Source organism: Octodon degus, unplaced genomic scaffold (assembly GCF_000260255.1).
Source record: "Octodon degus isolate 3935 unplaced genomic scaffold, OctDeg1.0 scaffold00077, whole genome shotgun sequence".
In the NCBI taxonomy this organism is placed as follows: domain Eukaryota; kingdom Metazoa; phylum Chordata; class Mammalia; order Rodentia; family Octodontidae; genus Octodon; species Octodon degus.
The window spans coordinates 7617214-7637654 of record NW_004524653.1 but is presented as its reverse complement, the minus strand read 5'-3'; the positions used below and the strand labels follow the sequence as shown (position 1 = coordinate 7637654).

The 20441-nt window shown below is 46.9% G+C and overlaps 1 protein-coding gene across 2 annotated transcripts in view; it reads right to left on the bottom strand.

The window, feature by feature from the left end:
• Nucleotides 1–6: 6 nt before the first annotated feature.
• Ube2v1 (ubiquitin conjugating enzyme E2 V1) overlaps nt 7–20441 on the bottom strand; it is a 35609-nt gene continuing 15174 nt past the window's right edge. The window contains exons 2-4 of one of the 2 annotated variants that reach the window (XM_004636043.3): nt 15681–15829; nt 1800–1925; nt 7–198 (exon numbers count right to left, since the gene is read on the bottom strand). In XM_004636043.3, the coding sequence (XP_004636100.2) occupies nt 52–198; nt 1800–1925; nt 15681–15829 (422 nt within the window). In that variant the 3' untranslated portion in view covers nt 7–51. The remainder of the gene's footprint in view (nt 199–1799; nt 1926–15680; nt 15830–20441) is intronic. The other variant, XM_023720688.1, reaches the window with a different exon arrangement.

The following is a 20441-nucleotide window of genomic DNA, read 5'->3' as shown; positions in this document are numbered from 1 at the left end:
TTAAATCGAATCGGGGTGCGGGCTGGTGGGGAGGGCCTGTGGGGTTTTTGATTAATTGCTGTAACACTGTCCTTCAGGTGGCTGAGGAAGTTTCATATTTTCTTTAGACATCATTAAACGCCGAAGCTCTTGCAGAACAACTTTGATGCTATATGAATTCTGCCATTTTGCTAGCACTGATATGGCTCTTGGGTCCACCTACAAAAAAGGCAAACAAAAGCAAATTACTTTTAGCTCTCCGACACGACAGCTACACGCTGGGGTGAAGCCATCGCACAGCCGCATGCGGTACATTTGCCAAGCTGAACGTGCCGACCACAGAAAGGACACACGGTGGCAGAGCACTGCCCGCAGGCCTCCTCCCTCTGGTCAGGCTGTTTTTCCTCTTGTGCGCCCCAAGCTGCAAGAAGGAAGGGGTGACCAGGCCATGGTGAGGCTCAACCCAACCGCCGTGGCTCACAAAGAACGCGCTGCTCCTGGGTGGGCTGTTGCCCTGCCCAGGGCAGTAAGGACAGCAGAGGCCTAGAGGCCTGGGCCTGTGCCATGGTCAGCCTGGCACAGCATTTCCCAAAGCTCAGCAGTGCCCAGGACCTTAGGGGCAGATACAGCACTGCACGGAGAAGACTGGCAACAAGGCGCATCTCTCACCAGTTCCTTTCAAGCCTTCAGTGTCCCAAGGACAAAGGCTGGGCACAGCGCTGATACACGCGGCGTCCCCTCAACACTTGCTGACCTTGCCCTGAGGAAGACAGCGGGCTTCGGGGCGCTACACGCACGGCAGGGACACCTGGGATGGGGTGTAGTGCGGCGGTAAAGAACCTGCCTACTGCGTGCATCTGATCACTAGGACCACCAAAAACAAAACAAATACAAAATCTGGAAAAAATATTTTTTTTTTTTTTATTTTGGCGGAACCAGGGATTGAACTCAGGGCTTTGTGCTTGCCAGGGAAGCACTTATTGCACTGAGCCATCTCCCCAGCCCCAAAAAACTTGTTTTGAGAGAGGGTCTTGCTGTGTAGTCCAGGCTGGCCTTCAACTGGCCGCAATGCTTCTGCCTGAGCTTCCTGAGTGCTGGGATTATAGAGATGTACCACTACACCTGGGGAACCTGAAATTCTTTGAGTCATGTTGCTGTTCAAAAATTTTTAGGACCAGGGAGATGGCTCAGTAGAATAAGCGCTTCCCTGACAAGCGAAAGGGCCTGAGTTCAAGTCCTGGTTCCGGAAAAAAAAAAAAAAAAATTAGTGTTTGGGATTAGAGATATTCAGCCTGAAAAAAATGAGTTTAAAAAACAAGGCCAATAAAAGGAATTTAAAGAAAAGGTTAAGGGAGATGGCTCAGTGGAATAAGTGCTTCCCTGGCAAGTGCAAGGGCCTGAGTTCAATCCCTGGTTCCACAAAAAAAAAAAGGATATAAGAGATTTTAGGGCCGGGGAGATAGCTCAGTAGAATAAGCACCTGCCTGGCAAGTGCAAGGTCCTGAGTTCAATCCCTGGTACCGCAAAAATAAAAAACAAAAAAAATAAAGAAAAGGTTAAGGCCCAGGAGGTAGAGGTGCAGGGGAGACCTTTGATTTCTGCGCGTTGGTGTCCTCATGGGGCTGTCACAGGGACTGAATGAGCTCCTGAAGTGTCCAGTGTAGAGCGGGGCAGAGGGAGTACAACATGAATGGTGGGTCACCCACAAGTGCAGATGCCACTGCACCCGGGGCGGGAGGAGGGCCTGGCCCCAAGGCCCTGATGTTAAGCACAAAGAACTCAACCCAGAGGAGTGAGCAAGGGCAAAAGAAGCAACTTACCACTCCATTAGAACTATTAACTCCATTCATATTAATTTTTGTTACAAATCTTACAAAGGGGGGTGCTTCTGGGTATTTAGGTCCACATTCTATTTTAAGGCTGTATATTCGGTTTTCATAAATTGTCTGGAAAAAAAAAAGGGTACAGAGATGTCAGGCAATTACAAACAAGAAGAGAGAACTCATGACACCCATCTACTCCTGACGAGCTGGTATCCTGCTGCTAGAGCCACTGGGCCCTGCTTCTACCCTGGCTTACACGGATTCTGGGCACCAGGGGAATAAAGCATAGCACGACACTTAAGTGCTGCCAACGCTCTCTCTCTCTCTCTCTCTCTCTCTCTCTCTCCCCCTTCCTCCCTCCCTTCCCTCCCCCTCTCTAGTGTATTTGGCACAAGGTCTCACTATGCAGCTTGGACCTGTAGTGGTCCTCCTGTTTTCAACCTCCCCAGTGCTGGGATTACAGGCATGCGCCATCACGCCCATAGTCACTGGACTCAGCATGACTGGGGAGATGGGGCCGGCCCGGCAGGTGGTGCTGGGGATCAAACCCAGGTCCCAGTGCTTGCCTAAGCAGGTGCTTAGTGCACTGAGCTATCTTGCTGGCCCCGCTGCCAACATTTTAAACTGGCATTATGAAGTCCAACTGGAGACACTAGCGTGGGCTTTTCCGTTCTCCTGCTCCCAGGAGATGGTAGGAGGCGTTCTTCTGCACAGGAAGCCACAGCAAGTGTCCACTCTCTCAGGAGCAGCAAGTGTGCAGGAGGCGGGGCCAGGCCGCACTGCCTAAAGGCTCCACCGGAATGTGCACCCCTTGTGGCTTTTCTTTTCTTGCTAATTATGATGACCTAAGAGCCTGCTGGCATTTAGTGGGACCTGCACAAGAAAAGGCAGTCCTTCAAATGCCATCCTGGGGGCTTGACAGTTAGCTCAGTTGTTTAAAGCGCTTGCTTGGGCAAACTCAGTCTGGCAAGGTTCGTTTGATCCCCAGCTCCACCTGCTGCACCAGACCCCACCCTCCTTTAAGGCAGCCTGAGCCAGCAAAAAGAAAAAAAGTCAACTCTGCCTTTGTGGAAAAACAGGTCAATCCCCTACACCTGTGGCCTTTCCCTTTTTTTTTTTTTTTTTTTTGCGGAACTGGAGATTGAACTCAGGCCCTTGCGCTTGCCAGGGAAGCGCTTATTCCACTGAGCCATCTCCCCGGCCCCTTGGCCTTTCCATTGGAATGCCCAGTTAAAGTGGCACCTGGTCCCTAACTTTCTGAAGATCACAATGCAGGGCACTCTCTCCATGACAGACAGCTGCCCTCTGAGGGTAGGGACCAGCCTCCTGTGAGTCTCCCCCTTTAAGGCAGCAGTGGCCCTTTCTCAGTAAGCGTTTTTTTTTTTTTTTTTAATGCTACACAAGGAGTGGCTGCTGCTTCAGCAGCGACATCTAGTGGTACTGGGGTGGAGTTCAGCCCACTGGGATGTCATTACCCTCTAGAGCAGGACAAAAGTGATCCACTACTGATAAAAAGTGAGAACATATTTTAAGATTCACAAGTTGTTAGAATCTTAGTCATCTTCCAAGTTTGAAAAACTGAAATTCAAATCTGGGTCTCTACCTCCACTCAGCCTCAACCTGCTCTTCTCTCTTCCCCAGAAGCAGCACCACCACCTCCTACCCAGTGGGTTCTGCAAAAACCCAGCAGCAGCCTCTAGTCCCTTTTCTCTTCTGCCACCTTTCAACTATCAGCAAGAACCTACTGTTTCGACCTCTAAGAGACCTCACAGCTCCCACTAACTCCACACCATCACCTCAGATGGCCGCCTGCCACCTGCTTCTCTGTGCCCGCTGCTAGCTGCACCCCTGGCCTCTTCTCTTTATATCTCCCCTCTTCCTTTCCAACACACCAAGTTCTCTCCACCTTGAGACCCCTCCAGATCCCATCACAAGAGACGCCCCCTCCGAAGTCTGGATCCCCTGAGCTCCCTGAACTCAGCGAGGAGCAGGTATTCAGCAGCCTGTACTCAAGTGTGTGGTGGATGAATGAATGCTACTCTTTGCACCTTTATAAATGAACACTATCTTTCAACTATCTTAAGGTATTTCCTCTAAGGAAAAGAAAATCCCTCAGAAAACAGCAAGTAGGAAGCCAACAAGGACATAGCTGACATAGTAATGCATGCAAATTGTAATAGCTGCATCCTCAGTACCCGGTACCGGGCCCACCAGAACCACCTACTCAAGGAACCACTGACCAAGCGGGTCCAGGGCCAGCCCTCTACCCTCTGCCCGCACTCACATTCCCATGTTTTGATTACACCATTTAAAGATGAAATTTCTTTCTTTTCTTTCTTTTTTTTTTGGCGGAACTGGGGACTGAACTCATGCCCTTGCGCTTGCCAGGGAAGAGCTTATTCCACTGAGCCATCTCCCCGGCCCCTTAAAGATGAAATTTCTTACATAAGAAGAGGTTTTTTTTTTTTTTTTTTTTTGTGGGGGAGGGCATGGGCTTGTGGTAATTACCGAAGCCAGCGTTCTTAAAATTCATTTTTCTTGACGCTGGGATAGAACTCAGCCTCATGCATGCTAAGCTACATAGCTGCTGTGAGCTCCACCTCCAGTCCCTGAAATCCTTCATTAATGCATCCTGGAGGCTTGGATACAGCGAGGCAGGCATCTGTCTGCTCGCCTCGGGCTATCAGTGCTGCTCAGACTGCACTCCTCCTCCTGTCTCCAGTGGCTAAGAGGGCGGGCAGCTTAGCAACAGGGCTCTGGTTCATGCACAGATCAGATTTTAACACTATGCTCAACACTATCAAGTCAGAGAATCATTAAAATCTCAAGCGAGGGCCGGCCAGATAGCTCAGTGGGGGTGGGCAGACGCAGGGACCGGGGCTCGATACCCAGCATGCCGTGCCGGCCCTGCCCCCGGGGCACACTGAGACAGCGATTGAGACAGGGTATGGTAGTGCGTGCCTGAAATCCTGGTGCTTGGGAGGTTGAAAACAGGAGGATCACTACAAGTCCGATCTGTGCAGTGAGACCCTATAGACCCTGCACTAAATGCATTAAAAAAAAAAATAAATTATATATAAGCAAGAGTTTTTAGTAGAAAACATGATTTTGGATGTTCTTGTTTTATTTCATTCACAACTGCTCTAGACCTGCTGAAAGGTTTCATCCAAGAAAGAAAATGCCTGACAGAGAACGGCAGGAGCATTCTGTTTATGGCAGGAAAACTGCTCTTGATTAACTGGCTCAACATGATGGGAATGCTAATTATCCCAATTTGATCATTACATAATTTGAGCAGCTGATCATCATGCACATATCTAAACTGTACAGAAAACCATAAATATGTACAAGTATTGCACAACAATAAAACACAGGGCAGAGTTTAGTGGTGGAGCTCTTGCCTAACATATGCGAAGCTCTGGGTTCCAGCTCCCCTAGCAAGCACAAGGGTCTGAGTTCAATCCCCGGTTCTGCCAAAAAAAAAAAAAAAAAAAAAAAAAAAAAAAAAGAAAAAGAAAAAAATTCATTATTCAATCATAAAATGAATACTTTCCACTTACATGAAATGCCTTAAATGTCACGGGGCAATTTGGCAGTGCCACCCAAATGTGACACAGGCACCCTCAGACCAAATTCTATTTTTTGGCATAGGATCTCATGGTGTTTTCTAGCCTGGCCTTAAACTCATGATCCCCTTGGTCTGCCTCCTGAATAGTTGATTATATATACAGGAATTGAACTCGAGACCTCACACTTGCCAGGCAGGCTCTGTGCCACTGAGCTATGTCCCCAGCCCACAAATCCATGTCTAGTCATTTCCTACAGATGGTCTCCTACTCGTGCACAGAACTGCACTGCCTGCAATAGATAAAGAACCACAAACGCCTAACTGCAGAAGACTGACTCTGTGCTCATGGTGCACACGTGGCAGACTGCTAGGACAGCAGGACGTACACACAGCCGGAGACCAGCACCTCCCTCCAGCTAGGGCCATAGGCCCAGAGCCTGGGGATTATAAGATTTTCCTGAGCCTAAAATATGTACCTCAAGATAACCCAGCCTAACCACTAAAAACCAGCAGTAGAGACAAAATACCTGACCAGTACTCCCCTAAACCATTAAGGGCATCAACACAAGAAAAATCTGCGAAATTGGCAAGGCCACGAGAAGCTTGAGATGTGATGGCTAAATGTAATGCTAGATCTTGCATAGGATTCTAGAACAAACAATAGACATGAGGTAAAAACAAAGAGCATGTAAAGTATGTCCTTTAGTTAATAATAATTATTGAAATTGGTTCACTATGGCAAGTGCAAGGGTCTGAGTTCAATCCCCGGTTCCGCAAAAAAAAAAAAAAAAAAAGAAATTGGTTCACTAGTCATGACAAACATACCGCACTGAAGGTAAGATGCTAACACAGGAAATGGGGTAGGGAATGGTGGTACATAGAAAACTTTCTGTACCACCTTCACAACTCTTCTGTAAACCTACAAGCAAGTGTCTGCTACAAAAAATAAAAGAAAATTAAATACACAAAAAGGTAATACAGGTCAACCAGTTAACTGCTACTCATTTTTTTTTTTTTTCTGTATCTCGTACAAGGTCTCACTACACAGCTTGGACTTGAAATGATTCTCCTGCTTTCAGCCCACCCACTACTGGGACTACAGGTGTGTGCCACTATGCCTGGTCTCAGTGGCCCTGGGTCAGTGCGCCTGGGGACAGGGCTGGCATGACCTGTGGTGCTGAGGATTGAACCCTCGTCCTGCACTTGCCTAAGCAGGTGCTTAGTTCGCTGAGCTATTTTGCCAGCCCTGCTAATCAATTCTTAACAGTCCTTTTATTTGTTTTTCCTTTTGGCTTTTTTAAGAAGGTCTTACTATATAACAGCCCAGGCTGGCCTAGAATTTGCCACAACCCTCCTGTCTCAGTCTGAGAGTGCTGGGATTACAGGTATGTACCATTGTACCCCACAACCAAACTTATCAAATTCAAATCTTATGTCATAATACCTAAATTATCTTAGTGTGTATATGCAAAATCTCAGCCTATTGTATGTTAAGCAGGTACTCTACCATTGAGCCACATCTCCAGCCCTCTAAATGACATTCACTGCTCCTACGCTGTGTTAGACCAGCTTTCAGAACCTAAGAAGAGCTGAATGGCTCAGGATGCAGAGCTGTGTCAGGAGATGTACCACCTGGCCACTGGCTTTGCTGGGGGAGGGGTGGGGTTTTAAGGTTAGTCAGGAGTAAGATACTGTAACAGGTATGTAAAACAGACTTTTGCATAGGGAACCTATTAAACAGGTATCAGTGGACTGAAAAAGCAAAAAAGTGGGGAAAAAAGGAACCTGCGCTTACCCAGGGGAAGTAACTGCAGGAACCGGTGGGGAAAGTTGAGGCTGAGCAAGCTGGGCCTGAGGAAGAGAGCTGGGTTGAACTCAGACTTCCAGCAGGGGTTGGGGTCTGGTTGCTGCAGGTGGCTACAGCTGGCCCTTGGGGTGCAGGTAGGAGGAGCTGTGATGAGGCTGGCCTGTGACTGAAAATAAACTCAAGGCTGAACCCCACAGCCAATGCCAGGATCAGGCTGCTAGCAGAGTGCACAGCGAGAGCAACAGACAAACAGGCGCAGTGTGGCACAGCCCAGCCCCCTTCCAGGGTCCTTCCAGGGTCCCTCACTTAGAGAAGCTCAGAGGAATGTGGTCAGGGAGGGAACACCTGCTGCCTAGAATCCCAGCCACCATCTTCAAAGCAGAGAAAGACAGCTCAAAGCTGCACACACTTCCCTGCAGTGACAAGGCAGTTTTTTTTTTTTTTTTTAAGGAACCAGGGATTGAACTCAGGTCCTTGCGCTTGCCAGGGAAGCGCTTATTCCACTGAGCCATCTCCCCAGCCCCCACAAGGCACAGTTATCGTAGCAAAAACTCTGTCTTTCTGTTGCAGCAGCTCACTTCCTGGTGCCGCTGGCCCCTCCTAAGCAATGGTACTCATTTCTGAGTCAGTTGACTGCCAAACAAATGCAAAGCTACACTTTCAAATTAATCACGATTTTAATATAAAATTAAAAGGAGAACACAGGCCTTACGTAGTCCCTGTGCTTGCCAGGCAGGCACCTATGTTCAGCTATCTCACCAGCCCTGGAATAGGAAGGACTTTTTTTTTTTTTTTTTTTTTCAGGGATTAAACTCAGATCCTTGCACTTGCCAGGGAAGTGCTTATTCTACTGAGCCATCTCCCCGCCCGTTTTGTCCTATTTACCTGCTGCTCCTGCTGGGACATACCAGGAAGAGCCCCTCACCTTCCTCTTGCCAGTCTCAGCAGCTGGGAGCCCCAGTTGCCTCCTCTTACCTCCCTGCTCAGGAGGGAGGTTGTCATTTTCTGCAGTATTAGCACGTTTTCACGCCGTACCTTTTTTTTTTTCAGTGCAACATCCATTTGATTCCATATTACATAGCTCAGCTGAGATGCCTAGTACGGGGTACATATCCGTATTACATAGCTCCAGGGGCTGGGGAAATGGCTCAGTGGAATAAGCGCTTCCCTGGCAAGTGCAAGGGCCTGAGTTCAATCCCCAGTTCCACCACAAGAAAAAAAAAAAGAAAAACCTTGTATTACATAGCTCCGCTGAGATGCCTAGTACGGGGCACATATCCGTATCACATAGCTCCACTGAGATGCCTAGTACGGGGCACATATCCGTATCACATAGCTCCGCTGAGATGCCTAGTACGGGGCACATACCCAAAGGACATGAAATCACCGTCTTCTCTTCTGAGGCAGGGTCTCGTTCTGTAAACTTGCGATCCTCCAGCCTCAAGCTCACAGGCGCTGGGATTACAGGTGTGCACTGCCCCGACCGAACTATCAGTGTCTCGGACAGCTGTACTTCCTGGCTCAGCGCCATTCACATGAGCCAAGACAGAAAAACTAAAGTGCCACCGATGGACAAACAGATGAACACACACAAACACAAGTGGAACATCCAGCCATAAACAAGAAATCCGCATTCACAGCAACACAGACGGAGGATATTACACAAGTGAAAACCCAGACTCAGATAATTACTGTACGATGTTGTTTCTAAGGGCATCTAAGAGTTGAACTCAGAGGCAGAGGGCAGCGTGCTCACTGCTTGGGGCTAAAGTGTGGGCAAATGGACCAAGGGGACAGACTTTCAGTATACAATGAAGCAATTCTGGGGATCTAGCGTGTGCCACTGTCCACACTTACACTGTATTCTTCACTTGCAATTTGCTGAAGAGTCATTTTAACTGCCTTTGCTACAGACACAATATAAGCTGATGGACACGCTGCTTAATCTGATTATGGTATTCATTACACAATATACATGCATACCAAATTATCACTGTATACACCTTAAGGATATACAATTTTTATCCAGTCAGTTATAACTCAAACCTGGAAGGGAAAAAGTATCTGATAGGCTTTTGTGTTCTCCTAACACAAAAAATTAAGGAGAATTAAGTTAGCCTCTTACTTTTATATACTCCACATTGCAGAGATTTAAAAAAAAAATACAAGTATCAGTATATAATTGAAGGGTGTTCCCTTCCTTCCTCCTTTTTTTCTTTTTCTGAGACAGGGTTTCAAAACTAAGTAGCTCAGGCTGGCCTTGAACTTGCAGTGATCTCACCGCCTTAGCCTCCTGAGTACTGGTATTACAGGTAAGAGGTTCCCTGCCTGGCTTCCTCCCCTTCCCCTTCTCTCCTCTGCAGGAGGGACTGAACTCACTAGGCACGTGCTCTACCACTGAGCGGGCTTCTCTCTTTTTTGAGACAGGGTCTCACGACAGTTTGGGCTGGCCTTGTACTCACTTCTGCAGCCCCCATGCTGGTCTCGAACTCAGAGATCCTCCTGTCTTGACCTCCCCAGTGCTGCTATGAGTGCTGGGATTTCAGGCGTGCGCCACCACACCTGCTTCTGGGGCCACATGGCATGCAGGGCTGGAGATGGGACTTAGGATCTTGTGCTTGTTAACCTCCAGTCCCCTTTTTAATTTTGGCTTTTTTGTTGTTTTTTTAAGACGGGGTCTTGCTGTGTCATGCATGCTGGCCTTGAACTTACTATGTAGCCCTGGCTGGTCTTGACTTTGCAGCGATTCACCAGCCTCAGCCTCTCAAGGGCTTAGATTACGAGGTATATACCACTATGCCTGGTATTAAATTTTATTTTGAGAAAGGGTCTCATCAAGTTGCTCTGACTGGCCTCAAAATTGGGTTCTTCTTGCTTCAGCCTCTCAGGTCACTGGGATCATAGGCATGGACTCTTGTGCATCTCTGAAACCTTCTTAGACAGAAACAGGTCCATATGCATGGATACAAAGATACCCACTACTGTATCTGCAAGTGAAGATAATGAAGTTGCAAAACATGCTTCACAAAATGAAAGATGTATGTATGTATGTGTTCCCTGAGCACAAGGACTCAGCAGTTTCCGTTCTGTACAAAGCCTCCTCACCCAGGGAAGGGAGTGCTTTCCTCTCTTTTCACACACTGGGACGCATGTGCTGGTCCTCGGAAGCTCACACAGCACTGTGGGAAAGCACTGCAGAAGCACACACCTGGACTCGCATGCACGCACACACGCGCAGAAATTACCCTGGAGAGTCCCACAGCCAAACAGTGCTTTCCAACTGCCTGGGAAGGGGACTGCAGACACTGTGGTCAGGAGTGGGGCAGGGGTTCTACTGCCATCTAGTGAGTAGCGGCCAGAACACTGCAAAATTTTAATTTTGTAATGCACAGGAAGGTCCAATACAAGGATCGAGATTAGGGCTGGGGGTGGGTAGCTCGTGGTAAAGGCTTACCTAGCAGGTGTGGAGGTGCCGGTTCAATCCATGGAATCAGAAAAAAAAAAAAATCAAAACAGAAATCCCCAGCAACACACACACACACACACACACACACACACACACAGAAGCATGCAAGCAAGCACATGAAACAACAGTAAAAAAGAAAAAGGTGAAAAAACTATACTATAATCTGACTAGATTAGTACTGTCATTGGAGGAGAAATACTCCTTATTAATTGCTGTGTACAGTCATACATTTGTCAGGATTTGACAAAGAGTACTGGGGTAGAGAAGTCTGATCTAAGGTTCAGAGGACCTGCTTTTCTTTGAGAGGAAAAAAGGAGTGGGAGCACCCAGAAGGCCACACATGGCTATCACTGTGCTATTAATGACAATGCTGCAGAAATTAATTCCATACATTGCTCTTGGGCAATGCATTAAAAAAAAAAAACTCAAGTAAATTCCTAGCAGAATTGTTAGATTATGTGGGATATGGTTGCTAAATTTTGATGTAAGACATTTTTGTCTTTTTGAGACAGGGTCTCATTATGCAGTTCAGGCTGGCCTTGAGCTCACTTTGTAGCCCAGGTTCATCTCGAACGCACAGATCTTCCTGCCTCAGCCTCCCAATGCTGGGATTACAGGTGTGAGCTACCACACCCAGGTTATTTCTTTTTCTTTTTCTACAAAACAAAACAAAAAAACAAAACAAAACAACGTTGATATGCCAGCTGGAAAGAATGTATCTTGTATGCTGAAATCAATTAAGTTGGCCAGAGGAAGCACTTAGAAGCAGGAAATTTCTTCTGTAACTGTTTTAAGGGCCAGGGATTTAGCTCAGTGGCACAGTGCTTGCCTGACAAGTGGGAGGTCCCGAGTTTGATTCTTGGTATCCCTCCCTGAAAAATAAAACCGAACTGTTTTTAATTCAGGAGAAGCAGGCTAATCAAAGCTACAGGGGCAAACAAAACAAAACACAAAGCTATAGGGGCTCTGGGAGTGCTGGCACACACCTGCAATCCCAGTGCTCTGGAGGCTGAGACAGGAGGATTGCTGTGAGTTCAAGGGCAGCCTGAACTGCACAGTGAAACACTATTTTTTAAAAAATTAATTAATTAATTAATTAATTTATGTGTGTGTGTGTGGCCAGCTCAGCCCACCAGGGGGCGGGGCGGGCTGGCATGTGGTGCTGGGGGATTGAACCGCGGTCCCTGTGCTTTGCTAAGCTTGTTCTAAGTAGGTGCTTTAGACCACTGAGCCATCTCACCAGCCCCCTGAAACACTATTTTTTTTTTTTTAATTTATTTGAGAGAGAGAGAGAGAGAGAGAGAGAGAGGTGTGTGTGGCCAGCTCAGCCCACCAGGGAGCGGGGCTGGCTGGCATGTGGTGCTGGGGGATTGAACCGAGGTCCCTGATGCTTTGCCGAGCTTGTTTTTTTTTTTTTTTTTTAAGTAGGTGCTTTAGACCACTGAGCCATCTCTCCAGCCCCTGAAACACTATTAAAAACAAAACAAAACAACTTCCCCTAAACTCTCAAAACTATAGGGACAAAAAGACAGTCCAATAACCAGAGTTGGTGAGGATGTGGAGAAAAGAGAATCCTAACACACTGCCAGTGGAACACTGCTTTGGAAACCAGCTTGGCAGTTCAAGGCATTAAACATGCCGCATTGAACACACGATCCAGCAAGGCCACTGGGTATACACTCAAGAGGCTGAATTCCAAAAGGACACACAAAGCTTCCTCGCAGCATTATTCAAAGTAGCCGAAAGGCAAAAGCAACAAAAATGTTCACCAACTCACCAAGGTATGTGCTACACGTCCTGCACTCAGGCTGAGGCGTGGGGGGTCACCATGTGTTCAAGGTCAGCCTGAACTATACAGCGAGTCCCTAGTTCAACAAACAAATGAACAAACGAAGGAACAAAGTTCACCAGTGAATAAATTATATATATATATATATATATATATATATATATATATATATATATATATGGCCTCCTCCTCAGGCTGGCCTTGAGCTCACTTTGTATAGGTCAGGCTGGTCTCAAAGTCACGATTCTCTTGCCTCAACCTCCTGAATGATAGGATTACAGGCATGTGCCACCATACCTGGCCCGAGAAAATATGGCATATTTAGGTCTAACCAGATAGCTCAGCAGATTAAAGTACCTGCTTTGGCAGACACAGGGACCAGAGTTCCATCTCTGGAGTGCAGTGCTGGCCCACCCCTGGGCTGTGCTGAGACAGCAACTAAGACTGGGTATGGTGGTGCACACCTGTAATCCCAGCCCTTGGGAGGCTGAAAACAGGAGGATCACTATGAGTCTGATCAGTGTAGATCCTGTACTAAATACATAAAAGAAAATACGGTATATTTATACAGTGGAATATTAATTATAAAAGGAGCAATGTATTGAGAGATGCTGTAGCATGACTGACTCTTGAAGAACTTCTGCTAAATAAAGCCAGAAGCAAAAGAAAAATACTGTATGACTCCATTTATATGCAATGTCCAATAACAGATTCACAAACTAGATTAGTGGATCTCAGAGTTGGGAAGGAGGGCCGTAAAGAGGGACGCCAGTGGGAGGGGGGCTTTTGGGACGACGAATGTTCTGAGAGAAGCCATGGTTGTAAACTCAATACAATAAACACGGCTGAAGTGCACACTTTACTAGGATGCATCCTGTAATACAGGGACAGTATCTCAATGATACTTTTATTAAAAACAGGTATACTGAGAGTACCTGGTCACTGTGCCTACTCATTTAAATTCACGTTCCTTTGTACCGGGTGCAGTAGTGCCCTACACCCAGTGTTCTGGGGGCTGAGGCTGGGAGATCCTACACTCAACATCAGGCTGCGCTGCATAGCGAGTTTACAGCTAGCTAGCCTGGTGTACAGTAAGACTCTGTATCAAAAAGAACTAAACCAAAAAACAAATGAACAAAAAAACCCAACCCAAACCAAAAAAACTGACATAGTACTCTCCCCATATACTTCCCTTTGAAGATAACCTGAAATTCAGAATAACCTCTACTGTTGTAGGCAGAATATTCCACACAGAACTTAATGGTTCTTTGAGTTTTTAAAGAAAAGTATGTAATCCAATGGTATTTACTATATTCAAAGTGTTGCACACTGGCCAGGTGTGATGGCACACACTGGTAATCTGATCACTCAGGAGGTTGAGGCAGGAGCACTGTTGAATTCAAGGCCAACCTTAGCTACGTGGTGAATCCAAGGCTAACACTGGTTTATTCTTAACTTGCAGAAGCTGAAAATTAATAAATTAACCTATTTATTGAAAAATTACCCATCTGTCTCATTTCCATGCACTCTGGAGAGCAGGGAGGCAGACTTCCACTTCTCACCCTCCATAATTCGAAATCTGAGTAGGGCTGGCCAAATAGCTCAGCGGATTAAAGTGCCTGCAAGTAGGCACAGGGACTGGGGATTTGATCCCTGGGCCTGCGGTGCCAGCCCACTGAGACGGCAACTGAGACCAGGCGTGGTGGCGCACGCCTGGAATCCCAGCTCTTGGGAGGCTGTAAACAGGCGGATCACTACAAGTCCGATCTAGTAGTGAGACCCTCAACACTTTGTAGACCCTTCCCTAAACAAACAAACAAAAAACACCCCAAAACTTTTAGTCTGATCTCTGAGCAAAGCAAAAAGCCACTAGCAACATAATAACTTTTCCTAGACAGCTAACAAAATCATCTCCTTGGAGAAATAGCATTATTAGACCCCTCTGTCTCAGTATTTAACAGATACAAATAATCTGTTTTTCATAGGAAAAAGATAAAGAAATGAGGAAAAACATTAAATATAAAAGCTCCTACAAAACTACAGGGTTACAACATATGCAGTGACACACATCGGTAATCCTGGCTCTCAGTAAGCTGAAGCAGGAGGATTACTGTGAGTTCAGGGCCAACCTGAACTATCAGCAAGATGTTGTCTCAACACACACACACACACACACACACACACACACACACACACCCACCCACCCATCAAATGGCAAAGCCAGTCCATTCACTATCAGTGTCAATAACTGAGATGGGCACCACTGCCTTAACAATGAGCACACGGAAGCTCTGGCCTGTTTCAGACAGGGCCACAATGGAGTGCACTGGCCTGCGTAGTCAAAAGGAACAAGTATCGTCAGACACAGGCAGGGCCTGCCACATCCGGGCAGGACCACTGTGCTCATAAAACGTGCTACACTGCAGGAGTCTATTTCTGAACACTATATCTAGCTACTACAGTGCTCAACCCTCCGGGTAATTCTATAATGCTGACAAATGAAAAGTCACAGGTAAAACAAGAGGACGACAGCGTGGCACAGATCTGCTCTGGGCGTTGCCAGCTACGTGATTTCACTCCTGTGAGTCTACTTTCTCATCGCAAAACGCAATGCAACCACACAGCACAGCGGAAGCAATAGGAACTTCCAAGACCGAAATCAGATGGCTTGAGAGGTTACGACATACCCTCACAAAAGGCTGACTGGCATCACCAAGACTGGGAACTCAGAGCTCAGAAAGCTCCAAGGAGGTTACTTCCCAACGCCTCTGCCTTCATCTCCCTTGCAAAGGCCTCTGGGCCTGTCAGTTGCTGGCTGCCAAACGTACAATGAATGAGGATCCAGGTACACAGCAGGCCTGCAGAACTGCATAAAAGCACAACTGTGAGGGAGGCTTTCCCCAGTTCATCTGGAGACTGGCTTCAGGAGGGCTGCCCACCCCTGCAGTCCCACTTCTCACAAGAGTTTGTGAGAAGCTACATCTCAAAGTACATGACCTCAAACTTCATTGTCTACATTGTCCTGTAAATTTACACTGAGTCTGAAAATGTTTTTGCTTACCATTAAGAGGTTAAACAGCATCTGAGGAGGTTCAAATAAACAAACTGAAACTGGTCAAAATATAATAGCCACATTTCAGAAAATATACCATTGGTGAGCTTTTTTTCTGTGATAAGGCTAGTATGTTTTAAAAAGGAGGCGCAATGAATTAAGACATTGACATTTATAGCCGCGGCTCGACGCTTACTCTTGGAGGCCCAATTACCATCCCTGTCCATCTTGTAAGTGTCATGTCTTCGTCATCTTCTAGGCCCCAGCTAACTGTGCCGTCTCCTACTCCTTTCTGACCTTCTTCGAGTTCTTCCAACAGTCGGAAATTGCGAGGGACTTTTACTCCTAAAATAAATGGAAAGAAATTCAAGATCGCAGCAGCTCCAGGGGAACTCGTAAAGCTAGAGTCAGCTCAGTACTGCCACTTGGGAATACAGAAGCCAACATGCAGACACCGCCAGCTGCCGTACTTCACATGTGCTACCTACAATCTACCAGTATCCACCAGCACAATGAGGGAAGAAGCGCGTGCTCTGTGAGTGGTGGGCAGGGCAGGGCACCAACCACAGGCACCCACCACCACCCTCTGACTGCTCTGTGACGTGTTCACATGTTCAAATGATCACTTTCGATCCACCAATGTGAGATGAAACCACCCATACCAAATGCCAATCAAAGCATCCTACAAGTGGAGGGCTATTTCTTTGGTTTTGTTCTTATGACACACTTTTTTTTTTTGGTACTGACAATCAAACTCAGGACCTTGCACCTGCCAGGCAGGCGCTTGTGTCACTGAGCTATATGCCCGGCCCCTTAGCCCCTTACTTCTGAGGCTAAGGTTATGCTCATTGGTTGGTAAGACTTTCAACCTCCGGAGAAACAGCCACCAAGGGTGTGTTACTAAAAGCCTAGGAACCCAGGCCTTTGGGCCAAGGCGTGGGAGGGTGGGGCAGGGACGTCCTCCCGTCCTCCCAACCAACGCTGCTGTTCTTTGCTTCCTCCCCCACTCACCCTGGCACTTGTGTTTGTATCTGGAAGAAATCTGTAATCCAGACAAGCCACATGTAGGGGCCAGGGACATGGCTCAGTGGAATAAGCACTTCCCTGGCAAGTGCAAGGACCTGAGTTCAATCCCTGGTTCCACCAAAAAATAAATAAATAAATAAATAAAGTCATCTCTGTAATCTAACTTTGTTTACAGGGATTGGTGAGGCCACATGCTCTCTGCCTGAAAGTGGAGCCCCTGCTGGCCAGACCCTGGGGGGGGGGGGAGCAAGGCTTATCACCTGACTGTGAGGAGAGGCCCCAAGGATGGACCAGAGGCCAGGGAGGTGTCCCCAGTGCAACAGTCTTTCCAAAAGCATAGGACACACGTCAGCATCAACACAAATGGAACAAATGCTGACCCTGCTACATGCTGGGCACTTTTCTAAGCCCTGGGAGCTAAGCAGTGAACAAGAGAAAAGCACTTGCTCTCAAGGGGCCATGACCCGGGCAGGTGTGTAACTCACAAAACAGCTGAACCAGTGAGGCCTGGTGGTGCACGCCTGTAATCCCAGCACTTGGGAGGCGGAGGTGGGAGGATCGCTGTGAGTTCCAAGACCAGCCCGGGTTACAAAGTGAGCTCAAGGCCAGCCTGAACTTCAGAGCAAGACCCTGTCTCCAAACCAAACCAAGCCAAGCCAGAAAGAAAACAAAGTGCTTGGACTATCTACTGACAGTGTGTGGTGTCAGCACAGGTTATGAGGGAGGGGCCACAATGTTGAATAGTGACCAAGATGCGTTCTGGTAGCAGGCATCAGGACTAAAGACCTGAGACGGGGAGGGGCCTTGCTAAGTGTCAGTAATGGCAATGGCCTCAACTAGTAAAGCTGTGAGGATGATGAGCGCAGACCACCAAGGGCTCCCCCTCAGTTCCTGAGTACAGGGGGAGCTGAAGAATCTGAACAGAGGAGGTCCGCGAATGGGACCCCTCTGATTGCTTGGTGCAGAACATGAGGTCAGGATACAAAGGCATGTGGGGGGCAGCAGGGAAGGCAGTGAGAAGTGGTATTTTAAGAGGCTGGGCTCACAGGATTCATGTCAAGTAGCCTTTAAATTTGACAAAAAGAATTCACCTATAGCATCCAGGGGTTTGATTTAAGCAAAAGGACAGAGGGCATTCATGGTACATTATATGACTTTTCTTTTTTTTCTTTCTTTTTCTTTTGTGGAACTGGGGATTGGACTCAGGCCCTTGCGCTTATTCTACTGAGCTATCTCCCTGGCCCGACTTTTCTTTTTGAGACAGGGTCTCACTATGAAACTCAGATTGGCCTTGAACTCATTACATGGCCCAGGCTGGCCTTGTACTTGCAGCAATTCTCCTGCCTCAGCCTCCCAAATGCTAGAATTACAGGTCTGTGCCACCTGCCTGGCATTACATGACTTTAGGTAGCATGTGATCAAATGATTCATTTTACAAGTAATGTATTTATTTTAAAGAATAACTTATTTAGGTAAAGAAAGGTGACACATGTCCATAATCCCAGCACTTTGGAAAACTAAGGCAGGAGGACCACAGTTTAAGCCCAGCCTAAGAAATTTAGCAGACAATCTCTCAAAAAAATAAAACTGGCAGGAGATAGAGCATGGTCAATGCTCCTGCGTTCAATCCCCAGTGTGGCAAACAAGAAAAAGCCTGTTCAGGCCAGGCATAGTGACACACGCCTGCTAGCCCAGTACTTGGAAGGCTGAGGCTGGGGGATGGGTTTCTTTTCTTTTCTTTCTGTGTGGCATGGCATACGGTACCAGGGATTAAAACACAGTCCCTGCACTTGCCTAAGCAGGTGCTTTAATCTGTTGAGCTATCTTGCCACCTCGGGGACTGTTAATTTGAGGCCAGCCTGGGCTACATAGATCCTGGCTGCTTAAACTACATGGCATGACCTGGCTCAAAGCAAACAAAAAATACCAATTTAGGGACTAGGGTTTTAGCTCTGTGGTAGAACACTTGTCTAGTAAGCACAAGACCCCAGGTTTGAACTCCAAGATCCGCTAAAACAAAGATATACATACTCATCACAGGGCAAATGACATTCTAACTTCCCATTATGATGTTAAATATTTTCTTTTAAAATAAACATAAGCAAAATAGTTGATCAAAAATATAAAACAGTACAATTACAGTGCTTCAAAGAAATCAACAAAAACCTAAAAACATGCTTGATTTGCTGCTCTGGAAGACACTGTCATTTCCATCTAATGCACAGTCAGCTGGACGACTATCTATCATGGATTAGTCTCTTCAAGCAAAAAGCAAACTGACACTTTAATCTTTTAATAGTCCTAATTTGGCTAGGAACAAAAATCATTGGGCCGGGGAGATGGTTCAGTAGAAGCGCTTGCTTGGCAAGGGCAAGGGCAAGGGCCTGAGTTCAATCCCCAGTTCCACAAAACAAAAACAAAAACAAAAACAAAAAAAATCATCGTGTATTATGACTTTTACTATTAATTAATTTTTAAGTTTACACCAATGAAAATGAAAGCCAAAAGAAGAGTCACACCACAAGGCTGGTGGACAGCTGAACACCTGCTCATGCACACTGGAACGCAGGGCTGGCCAGGCACAGCTCGGTAGTGGTGCTCTGGCCTTGAGTGCCCAAAACCCTGGGCCGGAGCCCAGCGCGCGCACACACACACACACACACGCACAGATATTACTAGGCTATGGGTTAGAATTACATTCCCTCTGATTTCACAGGTTGAAGCTCTCTAGGTACCTCAGAATGTGACTGAGATGGGCTGTAAAGAGATGCTTAGTTAAAAAGAGGGTCCCAGGGGCTGGTGAGATGGCTCAGTGGTCTAAAGCACCTACTTAGAACAAGCTTAGCAAAGCACAGGGACTGTGGTTCAATCCCCCAGCACCACATGCCAGCCAGCCCTGCCCCCTGGTGGGCTGAGCTGGACACACACACACACACACACACACACACACACATAAATAAAATTAAAAAAAAAAAGGGAGTCCCTTTTTGGTGGGGGCAGGTAGGGATCTTAATCCAATCCAAGGACATTAAGAAGGAAGATACACACAAAATACCAGCACTGTGATGTTGTGGTACACAACTATAATCTGACCTACTTGGAAGGCTGAGGCAGGATGGTAAATATGAGTCTAGCTTTGCAATTTTTTTTTTTTTTTTTTGGCAGAACCTGGGATTGAACTCAGGCCCCTACTGAGCCATCTCCCTGGCCTCTTATTAGCCTTGCAACTTAATGAGACCCTACCTTAAAATAAAAAGGACAGGGCCAGCCACATAGCTCAGCAGATTAAAATGCCTGCTCAGGCAGATGCAGAGTCCTGGAGTTCGATGCCTGGGCCTGCCGTGCCAGCCCCGCCCCCGGGGGCACGCTGAGATGGCGATTGAGACTGGGCATGGTGGCACATGCCTGTAATCCCAGCACTTGGGAGGCTGTAAACAAGAGGACTGCTGTGAGTCTGATCTACAGAGTGAGACCCTGTACACCCTGTCCAAAAAAAAAAAAAGGAGGTGGGGAATGTAGCCTAGTGGCAAAGTGCCCCGGGTTCAATCCCCAGCACGCATATACACAATTTAAAGCATGTCACTTCAATGTATTGCAGGTTAGAATCATAGGGGACAAAGCCAGCTTTGTTATCACTATGAGATGGCATTACAGGACATTTTCTCTTTTTTGCAGCACTAGGTATCAAACCCAGAACCTCATGAATGCTAGGCAAGTGCTCTACTACTGAGTTATATTTGCAGTATGGACAATTCGCTTTTTCAAAAACTAAAACAATCTCAAAAAGCCTTTATTTATATGGGTTATGTCTACTGATTTTGCCAAATTAGAAATTAAAGTTGAGGGCTGGGGAGATAGCTCAGCAGAATAAGCGCTTGCCTGGCAAGCACGAGGGCTTGAGTTCAAGCCCCAGTTCTACCAAAAAAAAAAA